At 47.0% G+C, this 14,548-nt stretch overlaps 1 protein-coding gene across 2 annotated transcripts in view; it reads left to right on the forward strand.

Moving 5' to 3' along the window:
• The first annotated feature begins 938 nt into the window (after positions 1 to 938).
• The window catches only part of SREBF2 (sterol regulatory element binding transcription factor 2), a 65,089-nt gene continuing 51,479 nt past the window's right edge, over positions 939 to 14,548 (forward strand). The window contains exon 1 of one of the 2 annotated variants that reach the window (XM_036098271.2): positions 939 to 1,190. In XM_036098271.2, coding sequence (XP_035954164.1) covers positions 1,103 to 1,190 — 88 coding nt within the window. In that variant the 5' untranslated portion in view covers positions 939 to 1,102. Of the gene's footprint in view, positions 1,191 to 1,673; positions 1,879 to 14,548 lie in introns of those variants that run through there. The other variant, XM_036098272.2, reaches the window with a different exon arrangement.

Genomic DNA, 14,548 nt, shown 5'->3' on the forward strand with positions numbered 1-14,548 from the left:
GGCTTCCCAATTTGTCCCAGTTACGGAGGACTTTGTGGTGAACGTCTCTGAACTTCCATATTTGTGCACTTGTTCGAGCGCTCATACTTTTATTCTATAGGATAAATTCCTATTAGTCTGCACATTTGTTTACATCGTGACCAGTTGCAAGATGGGGCAAGGAGGTGCTTGAAGGAGTGGGTATCTGCGGGCGGGATGCGCGTCAGAATCTCTGCGGCACTGTGAAAATGCTCCTGCCCGGGTCACACACACCCCAGGAGGCCTGTGGTGGTCTCGGGCACTAGCATTGCTTTTAAAAAATGCAGGCTGTTCTGAGGTACCCTGGGTGAGGACCGTCGGAGTTGGCGCGTGGTTGCGACAGGTGCAAAGGCGGAGAGGTTGTAAAATGCACTCCGCCCTCGGGACAGTTCGCGGCCCGCGCCGAGCCTCCATTTCTGCCTTTGTAAGGGGCTTGCGAGGAACGCGTCTTGAATGATCCAGATTCCTCCGGGCCCCAGTGTTGGGGGGCCAGGTTTGATTCTACCCGCTCTCCCAGGCAGGCCGGGCGGGGGAGCAGCTGGGAAGATGACGTAATGTGCTCACAGCTCGCTCCGGGGGCGACCAGCAAGCGGGGGCGGAGAGTGTTAACCCTTCAACCCCCAGCCGGTGGATGGAATAACTTGTAGAGGCCGACCCAACGGAAAAAGGAGCGGCGCCTTTAAGCCTGGGGAGGAAGGTTGGGCTGAGGACCCGGAGGCTTCTCTTCGCATTCGCTAAGAGCCTGCAAGGGGTGGGGCCTCGATATGCAAATCTAAGCTGCTGATCGATGACGCGCCATCACCCCACGCGCCGCTTCGCGCGCTGATTGGCCACGAAGAGCCTGGTCCCATTGACAACAAACAAGGGGGCGCGCGGCCTGAGGGCGGGGCCGCAGGGGGCGCGGGTTGGGGCGGGGGAAATCCCGCCCCGCCCCTCCCGCGCGGCGCAAACATGGCGGAAGCTGGCACCGGCCGGTGAGGCGGTACCGGGAGGAGGCTGTCGGGTGTCATGGGCGGTGGCGGCGGCACCGCCCCCGCGTCTCCCTGAGCGGGACGGTACGGGGGCCTTCGCGCCGAGCCGGGCGATGGACGAGAGCGGCGAGCTGGGCGGTCTGGAGACCATGGAGACGCTCACAGAGCTGGGCGACGAGCTGACCCTGGGGGACATCGATGGTGAGTGGTGGGTGGGTGGGTGGGAGTGCGGGGGCGCGCGGGGAGGAAGGGGTTACGGCAGCGCGCGGGTGCGCGTGCGCCCACCCCCCGCAGCCCTGGTTAGCGCGGGAAGAATCAGCACGCGCGGTCGGCCCGGCGGAACCCATCCCTTTACAGCGCTGCGGTTCTGCGGCGCCGCGTGTCCGGAAGCGGAGCGGGGGTCCTGGGGCCGGAGCGCGGAGCCGGGGGCGTCGAAGTGTCCTGCGGGAGCGGCCTGAGGAGAGCGCGCGGCCGCCGCCTCCCTCGCGCGCCTGCACGAGCCGCCCGGGTCCCGCTCTCCCGTCGCTCACGGCTCCGCATCGCACCTGTCACTCCCCCCCGGCTGCGGAGGCGGCTTTGGGATCACCGAAACGGGGTCCCCAGGCTCCGCGCTCTCATCTCTGGTCTTCCCGGGGTTGACCCGCGGCCGGGTCTCCCGGCGCTCAGGGAAACTTTGGGCAGGGAGCGGCTGCAGAAGCAAGTTGCTGATGAAGCGAGCGGTGGCGGCGGAGTGTGGACGCTTCTCTCGGGAATGGAGACCCGGGCGCTCCTGCTGTCGCGTTGCAAAGGGATTTGAGCAGCGAGAATTTTGAGTTGTGGCCCTTCGGGGACAGGCTGGGGAGCGGGTAGCCTTTGTTCCGGCGACCTTAACAGCGGAGTGGAAGAGCTGGTAGGAGCCCAGGGATTCTGTCTTGCAATGTTCTCATTTTGTGACCATGGGAATCCAAAGTTTGGAGAGGGTCAGCCCCTTGCCCAAGGTCAACCAGCTGGTTACAGAGCCCATTTCCTGGGCTAGTGTTTGTGTCACTATATCAGGCTTTCACCTGACCCTTGGGGGTGAGGAAGCCAATGAACAGGTTAATAACCATAATAGTAACTCTCAGGAGTTGGGCTCTTCTGATGTTCTAGTCCCCAAATTCTTTACGTTGTTTCACTTACTTCTCACTACAGTCCCATGGGAGACTGAGGCCAGATGTTTGCTTGTCTAAGGTCACTCACCTTAGATTGCCCAGAACCCATGCTCTTAAGCACTAACTCAAGTGCATTGTGCTCTTGAGTTTATAAAGTGCAGTCATGTCCAGGCTTTCATTACGGTCTTGTAGGCAGAAAGGGCGGCTCCATCCCCATTGTACAGATGAAGACACTGGGGCAGCGGAAGATTCTCTTCTAGAGGAAAAGATAAGTGGCAGCAGCTAATTGAAAAGGATCTCTTTCTCATTTTGCTTCTGTGACGTTTAACCCCTTGGCTTGTCCTTGCCTTCTGTTTTTGGTCATCCTGGCAGTGAGCTAAGACCCTTAATTGAAGCCCCAGGTCTAACCACAGATTTTTCCACTAAGTGCTCCTAAATACAGAGATGTGTTAACAAATGGAGAAGAAAGCTTCCTGGAACTTAACAAGGGCAGCTAACATGTTTTGAGCATTTATGTGGCAGGCACCGTGTTAAGCACTCATACACATTAATGTTCTCAATCCTTAACAACAGTTTCATCAAGTAGATAACGTCTGTTATACTACTCTCATCTCCGTTTGTAGATCCTGAAACAGAGGTTCAAGGTGGTTCATTAACTTACCCAAGGTTACCTAGCCAGTAAGAAGTAAGTCTGAGGCTGCCTACCAGCCAGCTCACAAGAAGAAATTCATGTGTATTTTGCCTTCTCATTCCATAACTGATTCTTATTTATCTTAATTTGTAATGTGTTAAATTTCCTAGTGGTTAAGTATTAGCCTTTCCCCTGTAGATTTCTGAGTAAAATATACATTCTGGAAACTACCATAGTGGTTTAATGGCTTCACAGGTCCCCATACCAGATTTGGGAAAAAATGACTCCCTGTCTTCAATTGGTCAACAAGCATTTAAGTGCCAGCTCTGGTTTCTGAGCTGTAGGGAACATGAAAGATAGGAAAGAGAATTTTGGCCTCATGGAACTTAAGATGAATAACAATAAAACTGTAATGCTGAGTACAGAATAGCTTAGAATAGGACAACAGAGCATCCTGGAGTGGAACAAGGCCCTGGAGATCAACTAACACAACAGGTTTCTTTGTTGGCCTTACAGTATGTTTCTTTTAAAAAAACAAACAAAAAACACTTTGAGCCAACATTTTAAAATGTGGCTATTTCACGTAAAAATCCTGACTTGGGCATCCCTTGAAAAAGAGACACAGATCTCACTTCCAAGAGGCCTCCCTTGCCTACCCAGTCTAAATTAGTCTGGAGCTATTTTATTTTATTTTATTTTCTTAGTTGCTCAGTTGTTTTAATAGTTGCTCAGAGCAGTAAGTGAAAGTCAAAACTGAAGGAGCTTGGTAAAGACTGCCATACCAGGAAGACCACTCCAAGGAGGTAGCCTTTGACCGGGATCTTGGAGCACAAGAAGGGTTGGGTAGGCTGAAGGCAAGTGGTCTGCAGTTACAAACATCCCTGTATCCTTACACGTCCATTCCCCCTCCAGAATGTCAGCTCCATGAGGGCCAGGTCCTTTTCTTTCCTTCGTGCTGTAGTTCTTGCACTTAGAACTAAATATTTGTGGAATGCCTGAATGAATCCAGTGACCTTGGGCTGGGAAGGATTCTAAGTTGTAATAGACACAGCCCCTAGGGTTGGGTTAGATCAGTTGCTTCTAGGAGCCAGTCAGGTAAGGAAGAAGAGACTGAGTGTGAATACATATACTTACTTTGTGTGTGTGATGGGGGCTGGTACTTGCAACCTGGAGCTCTCATGCCTGCCTCCAGGAAGTCTAGGTGGGCAAGAATGCTTCACTGGGCAATATCATTCTTGCTATAATCCATGAGTGCCCTTCGAGGATGTGAGTCCAAGGAGGCCACATCCATCCATTTATTCAGCACATCTCTTAGGTGGCTTCTCAGTACCCCTTTGATGGACAGAGTGCAGAGGATAGCTTTGAATAAGACATACACAGGAAACACAAGCTGAACAAATAACTGAAATGAACACTTCTGGCAGGACACATGAAGAAAATAAAATGGACCCATGTTATAGAGAATGACCAGGGCAGACTAATTTAGACTGGGTAGGCAAGGGAGGCCTCTTGGAAGTGAGATCTGTTGTCTCTTTTTCAAGGGATGCCCAAGTCAGGATTTTTACGTGAAATAGCCACATTTTTAAATGTTGCTTCAAAGTGGTTTTTGTTTTTGTTTTTTTTAAAGAAACATACTGTAAGGCCAACAAAGAAACCTGTTGTGTTAGTTGATCTCCAGAGCCTTGTTCCACTCCAGGATGCTCTGTTGTCCCAGGCCCCCAGGCCCCTGCTGATAGAATGTCTAGAGCACTTTCTTTTGTGGCAGATAGCTGTGTTATGAGAAAGTGCCTCATGTATTGTGATAAACCAGGTCTTCTGGAAAGGCAGAAAGGTGAGATATTTTTCCACTGGGATCAGGAAAGGCACAGGGACGGAGGTGTCCTTCTCATGAGACCCAGAAGGGTGGGTGGCAGAATCAGCATGACAAGCACATGGCAGAGGAGGATCAAGCTGCCTTAGAGATAAAAGATTACTAGTGAGTTCTTGGACTTTATGGTGTGTGTGTAAGGAAACGTTAGAAGATAAGGTCTGAAAGGTGAGTTGGAGCCAAACTGGAAAGTCTTCATACCTAATGCACATGTTTTGTGGAATGTAGAGGGAACTGCTGAGGATTTTTAAGTAGAGTGATGACACATTAGTCACAGATTTTAAGAAAATTTAAGTGTGGTGATGGGCAAGGAAGATTGGAGTCAGGGAGACCAGTTAGGAGGGAACTGTGGGCATCCGGGTGTGGGATGATGATACTAAGAGGGTGATGGGGTTGGGATAGGAAGTGGCCATCGTGCAAGATGGTGGACATAACAGGATGGGGCCTCAGCGGAAGGCCTCACCCTGAAGGCAGAGCAGAGGTGGAATTCTAAGATCCCATCATAGCTTTGATCCTGGGGCACTGGGCAAGTTCAGAAGCCAGCAGGAAGAGCTGGTTTGGGGGGATGATAAACATTTGTCTTCAACTGGGCAGAAATTGAGGTGCTGGTGGCTGTGGGGGGAGGGGGCGTCATTCACTAGGAAATCAGAGGCCAGTACTGGGGAGAAGGTCAAAACTGGGGATGGAGATTGAGGGGTAGTCACTGGAGTTGAGGCTAGAGATGAGAGAAGATAGAACTGGGAGGTCAGATCATTTGAGGAAAGTGTAATAAAAACTAAGGGAAGGAGAGCTTTTCAAGGAGTGGGTTGGTGGATGATGGGAATAGTGGTGCAGAGGACAGCAAGGATGACAAGGCCATGAAAGGAGTCATGGGATTTGGCAATTAGGAGGTCGACATTGGACAGAGCAGTCAGGTGAAGGGGTCCAAGTCTAGATAAGCCAGAAAGAAGTCAGGACTGAGTGGGTGATGGCAAGTAGAAGCAGCTGTTTTCTTTGGAGAAGGTTGAAGAAACTTTTCAGTGAGCTCATTTACTTTCTGTCTTTGTGGATTTGCCCTATTCTGAACACTTCACCTGAATGGCATCATACAATGTGTGGCTTCCGTCACTTAGCATAGTGTTGAGGTTCGTCTGTGTTGTAGCGTAGTGTTTCCTTGTGTGGAGACATCATGTTTTATTTATCCGTGTATCAGCTGATAGACATCTAGGTTGTTTCCACTTTTTGGCTGTTATAAATGAAGCAGCCAAGAACATTTGTGTACAAGCCTTTGTTTGGGTGGAGGTTTTCATTTCTCTTGGGTTTGTATTTTTCCTCGGACTTATAATAGCACCAGTTATTCACTTGCTTACTTTCCATGTTCTGGCAATGAATTCAGCCCTAATTCTTGTGACAGAAACTCTCAATAGGGTGGTAGTTGCTTTTATCCCCCTTGTTGCCATCTCTTCTGAAGCCCTCCCTCTTTTTGCCCCATCTGATGTTTGTCTGGCTCTGCTGTCCCACACTTGTGGGATTACTTTAGCCATTACACTGTGTGTGGGGGGGTGATATTGAAGCCCCTGTTCCCTAGTTTTTGTGTTTTTTACTCCCTAGTTTTGATGGAGCACATCCTCTGGTAGCTTCCTGAGAAAGAGTACATTAGAGGTAAATTTAGGGTAGGGGGGCCTTGTCTGTCTGAAAATATCTTCATTCTAACCTCACGCCAATTTGATAGTTTGGGTGAGTTTAGAATTTTAGGTTGGACATAATTTTATATCAGAAGTTTGGAGGCATTGCCTAATTGTCTTCTAGCTTCTGGTAGTTGAGAAATGAGGTATCATTTGATTCCTGATCCTTTTGTGCCACCTGTTTTCACTTCTGGAAGTTTGTAGGCTCTTTATCCTTGGTGTTCTGAATTCCATGGTGATATACACTGATGGGACCGAACTGTCAGTCACTGTACCTACTTGGGGGGCTCTGGAGGGCTCCCTCTGTCAGACACCTGCATTCATGCACTCCTCCTGCTGGTAGCCCACCCCAAGCCCCAGCCTGCGGAGGCACTTCCAAGTTCCTGAGCCTTTGGGTAGCGCTGCCTGGTCCTCTGCTGTCTGTCTCCCTGCAGCCAGCTCCATCTTGGGCAGAGACCACAACACTACCTAGCCCTGAAGAGGTTCTTTGTAAAGGTGTGTCTGACAAGGATAGCACTTCAGGCTCGGGGTGTTGTGTGGGCCCACGGCCAGGTGTCCACATCCATGGGGAGTTTGGAGTGGCCAACCTGATGAGCCAGGGTTGAGTGTTGGGAGGGTGTGGCCAGCACACCACTGGGAGGCTGAGGTGCGGAGAGGGGTGGAAACCGACTACACGTTTCTCCAGTGAGTCATGTTTGGGGAAACTGCTCAGTGAGGTGAAGCACAGACTTTTTACCCATGTGTAGATCTTTTTCAAGACATAAACTTTGTTTTGACACTTGAATATATATCACTGTTGCTAATGTTTGGGTAGAATGAGCTACTGTTTGCTCACAGCTTATTTATTTTCTACCTGATTTTAGCTCCTGATCTCATCTAGTTCCATTTCCTAGGACATAGAGTTTTCTGGGATTGCTCAGACCACTGAACCAGTCTCCTTGGGTTTCTCCTCCTCCCCAGATCTGTTTGGCTCTGCCCTTGACAAACACTGTTCTGCATTCACACCTAGGCCTTTGGTCTAATGTTATTGAACAGTCTTTTCTGTCGTTCTCCTACTCAGCTCATGTATTGGCATTTAAAAAAATATACTTTGTGTGTCTGTCTCCACTGGATCTTTTCTTTCCTCCAATTCATAATTTAAAAAGTTCTTAACTTGATTCAAAAAGGGCTTTCTGACTATCAAATTATCTGTATCCTCTGGATTCTGTCTGAACTTTATTATTAATGTGTGCACAAATTGTTACATTTTCACATCCCGGTTGCTAGGTGTTGAATAACCCGGAGTAATCCACCTGAATAGGCAGGCCCTTACATATCCACGTCCCGTGGAACATTTGCATCATTTGCAGCTTTTCATCAACATAAATACTATTGTTCTGAACACGTAGGAGCAAGTCACTTTGGAGTCAGTTGCTTGGTGCATGTTTCCCAAAGAGGACTCTACATCACGAGGTGGGTTACAGCTCCTTCACACTACCAGCCGTGGCCCTTCCAGTTTGGAAACTCTCCAATGCTCTACATTACTCTAATTACTGTGCTGATTGGAAAATATTTGTATTTCTTCAAAAAGGCAATGTGTTCATATGGCGAAATAAAAACATGTGAGAGGGGACTGTGAAAAGTTGTGCTCTCAGCCCTGCCCCCATCTGCTTAGCACCCACCAGCTCCACCTCCTCGCAAGTAATTCATTCTGTAGTTTCTTTTACCTTCTTCAAAACTTCCTTAATGCAAATATAAGCAGATAGGTGTGGATTTTAATATTTGCTCCCCTTTTTATCTCCGCACAAATAGGTAGCATGCAACAAGCTTTGTTCTTCTGCACCCTGCATTTGTTTTTTTTTTACTTAACTGTGTATTAGAGGTCTTTCCACTCTTCATTGCTGCATGGTTTTCCATTGCACGGATGCACGGTAACACATTCATCCGGTCCCTTTTGATGGACATTTGAGGGTGTTTCCAGTCCTGTTATTAAAGACAATGCCGGGGGCGTCTGGGTGGCTCAGTCGTTGAGCGTCTGCCTTTGGCTCAGGTCATGATCCCAGGGTCCTAGGATCGAGCCCCGCGTTGGGCTCCCTGTTCCGCGGGAAGCCTTCTCCCTCTCGCACTCCCCCTGCTTGTGTTCCCTCTCTTGCTGTGTCTCTCTCTGTCAAATAGATAAATAAAATCTTAAAAAAAAAAAAGACCATGTGGGGCACCTGGGTGGCTCTGTTGGTTAAGCATCATTTCTTGATGTCACAGGTCTTGATCTCAGGGTTTTGAGTTCAAGCTCCGAGTTGGGCTCCACGCTGGGTGTGGAGCCTACTTAAAAAAAGAAAAATCAAAAAACCCAAAACAATGCTACAGTAACTAGCTTTGTAAATTCATAATTTCACACACGTGCAGGTGTGAGTGTGGGATAAATGATCAGAAGTGGGATTGCTGGGTCCACGTGGGATGGGGAGACCTCATAGATGCCACAGAATCAAGTGATGTAAAACATAAAAGGAAGGGGCAGGAACTACCATTCTGTTCTGGCCCTGTGCATTTGGGGTTTTGAGAAATCCTAGGAAACTGCTGTCCACAGTGGATGTACCGACTTACACCACCACCAGTGTGTAGAAGAGGGCCTGTTTCCCCTCGGTGTCCCTGCAGAGTCCAGAACTCTGGTCCCTTTATTCTGCCTGTCTTTGCCACACGTGTGCCGTTTCAGAGCTCACGCCACTCCCTCAGCCCCCGGCAGTACACATGTACCGATCCCTCTGTCCGGGCCTCCCAGTGCCTCGTTGACTTTTCTGTATTCGAGACCCCTGGACAGTCCATGGCTAGTGACCAGCTTTCTGAATGATCCCCTCCCGTGCCTCAGATGTTCCCTTTGCTGGCCCAGGACCCTCGTGCTTGTGACCTCTGCCACTTTGGGTTTCTTGGAGTGATCCTTCATCTGGTTCGCTTGCTCTCTTTACTTTTAAAATTGCTCCTTGGGGCACCTGGGTGGCTCAGGCTGTTGAGTGTCCGACTCTTGGTCTCAGCTCAGGTCTTGATCTCAGGGTTGTAGGTTTGGGCCCCACGTTGGGCTCCATGCCCAGCATGGAGCCTACTTAAAAAAATGCTCCTTAATGTACAGCAGTTCCTTATTTTCAGCTCTGGGGACTTGAAAAATGATTTCTTGTTTTACATTGTTTTGTTGGGACTCTCTTCTCTGTCTGGGCTCTCTTTCATGTAGCTTCATGGTGGCAGCCCTTGCTGCCCTGAAATTTCAGTGTGTCCTCTTAGAGAAAAATTTGGGGGCTTTCCATCACTATAAATGGTGTTCTGGAAGTTGCTTCCTTTCACTGTAATTCTCTTAAAACCACTTTTCACCAAAATCGGCAGACATTTTAGGGAGTACCCTTTGTTATGAATAGCTCAGTTCTCATAATACCTACCTTTGAACTTTATTATTTTTTTTTTAAAGATTTTATTTTATTTATTTGACAGAGAGCGAGAGAGGGAATACAAGCAGGGGGAGTGGGAGAGGGAGAAGCAGGCTTCTGCAGAGCAGGGAGCCCCATGCGGGGCTCGATTCCAGGACCCTGGGATCATGATCTGATCCAAGGCAGTCGCTTAACAACTGAGCCACCCAGGCGCCCCTACCTTTGAACTTTAAAAGTCACTGGTGTTCTCTAGGAGAATGTGACTCGTCTTTTTCTTTATTAGTTATTGACTGTCCCTGCAGTCGCCTCTACTTTTCTCTCCTTCACTGTGTCTAGGCAGGCCTGCAGTTGAGACCTTAACATAGGGCCTGTGTTGTGCTGGGCTCTGGGTACAGCACTGGCCAGGTAAGCAAGGACCCTGCCCTCACGCAGTGTATATGGCCCTTTACATATGTTGTCTCCTGATGTGTTTTTGCTTTTAATCCTTCCTCCCAATTCTGTGGTATGCTACAGACAAGAAACTGAGGCCTAGATCACACAACTACTCAGTGGTAGAATGGTGACCTCACTCCAGGCATGTCTAAATCCAAACTCGTGTACTTTTCCTGTGTCTTGTGCTACATCTCCGTCTGATGTAAGTGAGCTTCCAGGTTGCAAACACAAGCTGGTGTGGTGGGTGAAGGCCAGAGAGACCCTGGATCCTCTGCTCAGGTACACACTTAGGGACATGTGTTTATCAAGAGGGGTCTGCTCTGTGCTTGTGATGAAGTTTTAGAATATAAGTGAGGTTCAGTGGGGTGGAGTCCGGAGCTGATGACTAAGAAAGAATTCTTGAGACATCTTTGGTGCAAAATGGTGGTTTATTAAAGCACAGGGACAGGACCCATGGGCAGAAAGAGCTGCTGCACCAGGGTTGTGAGGGGTGGCTGATTATATACTAGTGGTTGGGAAAGGTAAGGATTATATACTATGTATATACATAGTATTATATACTCTGGGGTTGGGAAAGGTAAGGAAAGGGAGGTTTCAGAAGGATTTTTGTATGTTAAAGAAGACTCACAGGATACTGGAGGCCTGGCCATTGTCAAGTTAAGGTTGTTTACCCCTCTAGTAAGGCATTAACATTAAGATAGTTGGGAACTTCCTGGAAGAATGTCACACGTCCCACCCAGGAGTGGGAGGTGGGGGGAGGTTGCAGGGTGTTGGCTTATGCTTTGTCTCCAGCCAGCCTTCTGTTCCCTCATCATTCCCCCCTGAACAATTTTGACCCTTAAATCTTTAAGGTTGTTGAAGGTGGAAGGTCTCATCTTCCGTAATGTCTTCCTGCTGAACAGGGGAATAGAGATGTCCCTACCTATGGGTCAGTATTGGTCAGTTGGGGAATGTTTAGAGGAGTTACAAAAGAGGGAGGCAGCTGAATCCAACACAGTCAACATATGCGAACCTCCCTGAGTAGAAAGGATCATCTGTTAGCTGGAAGTTATGGCAGTGAAGGAGTCTTTTGACGCTAGGCACGGAGACACCAGAAATGACAACAACATAAGGTTAATATTATAATGAGAAAGAGGAGTCTGAATAAAAGATCTTTGATAGTTGACCTTTGATGATTTTCTTGCAGTCCAGGAGTTTAAAGCAATCACTAAAGGAAAGAGATCATTTAAAGGACCAATTTGAGTATTCATGTCAGGTAGAAACCCAGAAGTCTTTTGTGGTCATCGGGACTGTACACACAGCATTCTGTCTGTATGCTAGCACGAGTTCTACCTTGTGCAGCAGTTAAAACATCCAGTGCTATTCTATTTTGTAGAACTGCTTTATGCATTTGAGTCATTTCAGTACTTAGTAGAGGAATACTGTTTTGGATATCATTTAGGGCTTTGACCATGTGTCAAACAACATTCTCCAGTCTCAAAGAGGTACAAGGATGGGTGCCAGGTGGTTATACCAATGAGACACAGAACATGTCCACCATGGTTTTAAATTTCAGGGGTTAGCTGGGTTGGTAGAGGTTTTAATAATGTGTCCATGCATCCAGGCAAAACCCAGAGTACAGTGGCCTATCCAGCCTGGGGGAAGCCATGGCCACAGGTTAGAGCTGCATAGCCATTGGGTCACAGCCAGGAGCCAGCCATCTAATACTAGGCCTCCTTGAACTGCAGTCAGGATTTCAAGGGCTACTCGATTTTGGAGGGCCATTTTTTTGAACATGCAATAATTTCAGGTCCATATTTGATTGGGGAGTTATGGCTTGATAATAATCCCCTTTTCTTTAAAGAAATTACTCCAAGGGCATGTAAGACTAGAAAGACATATTTGGAGTCAGTATACTTTTTTTTTTTTTAGATTTTTATTTATTTAAGAGACAGAGATAGAGAGAGCACAAGTGGGGAGGAGAGGGAGAAGCAGGCTCTCCACAGAGCAAGGAGCCTGATGCAGGCAGGACTCGATCCCAGGACCCCAGGATCATGACCTGAGCCAAAGGCAGACGCTTAACCTGCTGAGCCACCCAGGGGCCCTGGAGTCAGTATAAATATTTTTAAGGCCTTTGCCAATAGCAAAGCACAGGTGGGTGCTATTAATTCAGACGTGTTTGCTGACAGAACTCTGGCCTCAACAGTCTGAGTTAGAATGACTATGGCATACCCAGCTTTTCTTATTCCTTTTTCCATGAAACTGTTGTCATCAGTAAATCAGCTGTCATTCGCAGTTTTAATAGAGGCGTCTTAAATCTGGTCAACTCAATAACCTCTGAACAGTTATGCCCTATAAAAGTACAACGGTCAGGTCCAGGCATAACGGTAGCTGGGTTTAAGGTCTGACAGGTTTTAAGTATTATTTCAGGCATATCTATAAGCGTTGCCTGGTATTTAATAAGTCAGCCTCCCATCATCTGTTGGTGGCCTTTGGTCTCTAAGACATTCTGAACCTGATGTGGAAGTCATTCCAGTCAGGGACTGTCCCAAAGTGAGCTTGGAGGCTCCTTTTTCCAGGAGCACTGTTGGATGCTTAGCTAAAGCCTTTGTTTGCAATTGTACATCCATAGAGGTGGCTTCTAGGATAAATAGGACTATGAGAGACAAAACCAAGAAGCCCTTTTTGTTTGAGGTAAATCATTAATATCCTAATTACAAGGAATCACTGGCAAGTGGGATTAGACTTGTCAAGAGATAAGGGCATCCCCAGGTGCATCATCCAATCCAATCATAAAGAAAGTGGGGTCATCCATTATCTCCACAAGTCTGTAGTTAACCCTATGGAGTGGGATATGCTCTGGCTTTTAGGGGATGATTTTATCATCCCAGCCACATAGAATTGGTCAAGGTGCTAGTGGAGTTATACAATTGTTGGGGATCGATCCCATTTTCCAGTTGTTCAAATAATCATATGCCCATGGGGTCCTTTATTATCCCCCAGAATAAAAAGCACAAAGATTGTCTATATGAGCTATTGTGGCAATTTCTCTGAAGTTTACCTCAAGTTGTCTAACGTAAGCAAACATTTAAGGATAATCAAAACTAGGATTTAACATCTGCAGGGGTGGGTCATTGAAACATAATTTTTCTCTCTAAAATAATCCTCATTTCCAGATATAGCCAAATCAGGACTAATTTGAAAAAGAAGTCCAATTTTAACAAACTTGGCCTAATCATTTACATAAGCTCAGCAAGAATAGTGATTGATCATATAGATCTTTTTAGAATCTGCTTTGCTGGAACTTTTATAAGGAATCTCTAGGTTGAACTTTCAGTAGCCTCTCCCGGTCAGAAGCCAAGCCAAGTACTTGCCATCAGACATGCCTACAATACCTGTAGATTTGGGCGAATTCCTCTTCACGGAGATCCCCAAAGTGTCCTGAGGTTCCTGCACCTGCCAGGAAGTGACATTCTTTACTCACCTGGTGAGGCTGCTGGGAACTCTGTAAGCAAGGTGTCAGGCCAACAGTTCCAAGGGGCTTTAGGGCTCCAGGTTTGATAAAGTCAACCTTAGTTCCTTAAAGCTGTTTGGTCATATCTGAGTCTATGCATGTCTCTCTCAAATAGGACATTCCAGTCAAAAGCTTGGTAAAATAACCAGTGTTTCCAGTGGTGTCCTGTTACAAGGATAACAGATTCTTATATGAACTTATGCAAATGACTATGATTGCTGTGGATGAAAGAATACTTACTGAGACCTTTTTAATTTTAGAGGGTTCAGGTAGAGAGAAAAGTGAAGTGCTTCAGTTTGTTTACAAATGAGTATTTTATCACATTTCTGTAAGTCATTGACATCTTAAGAGAAAGTCTCCTTAGTCTGGAAGAGTAAACATTAGAGAACCAGCAATGTTTCAAGCAAGAGTCACAAAACTATAATCATCTTTTTAGTTCATTTAGTCCCATGTTTCTATTTGTTGTTTAATTTGAATGCAGCTTTAGTTCTGGAAATTCTTACCCATTTTAGTTTTAGGATTTTAAAGATATTGAATACCTACCTGTATTTGTCCTAAAAGTCCTTTTTATGAATCTCCTTGAAGATGAAACTCATTTTGCAAGAGAGTAAGAACAATTATAAATGACAAAAAATCAGAATAGACATGGTTAAAGATCTGATGAGATGAGAGTTTACAATATAGCTGGCAAGGAAATCAGGTTATTTCTGTGACACATAACACTTCAATAGCCAGAATATCGAGTGATGATGCTTATATTTTTTTTTTAAGATTTTTTTAATTTATTTATTTGACAGAGAGAGACACACAGCGAGAGAGGGAACGCAAGCAAGGGGAGTGGGAGAGGGAGAAGCAGGCTTCCCTCTGAGCAGGGAGCCCGATACGGGGCTCGATCCCAGGACCCTGGGATCATGACCTGAGCCGAAGGCAGACGCTTAACGACTGAGCCACCC

This window comes from Halichoerus grypus, chromosome 6 (genome assembly GCF_964656455.1).
Source record: "Halichoerus grypus chromosome 6, mHalGry1.hap1.1, whole genome shotgun sequence".
In the NCBI taxonomy this organism is placed as follows: domain Eukaryota; kingdom Metazoa; phylum Chordata; class Mammalia; order Carnivora; family Phocidae; genus Halichoerus; species Halichoerus grypus.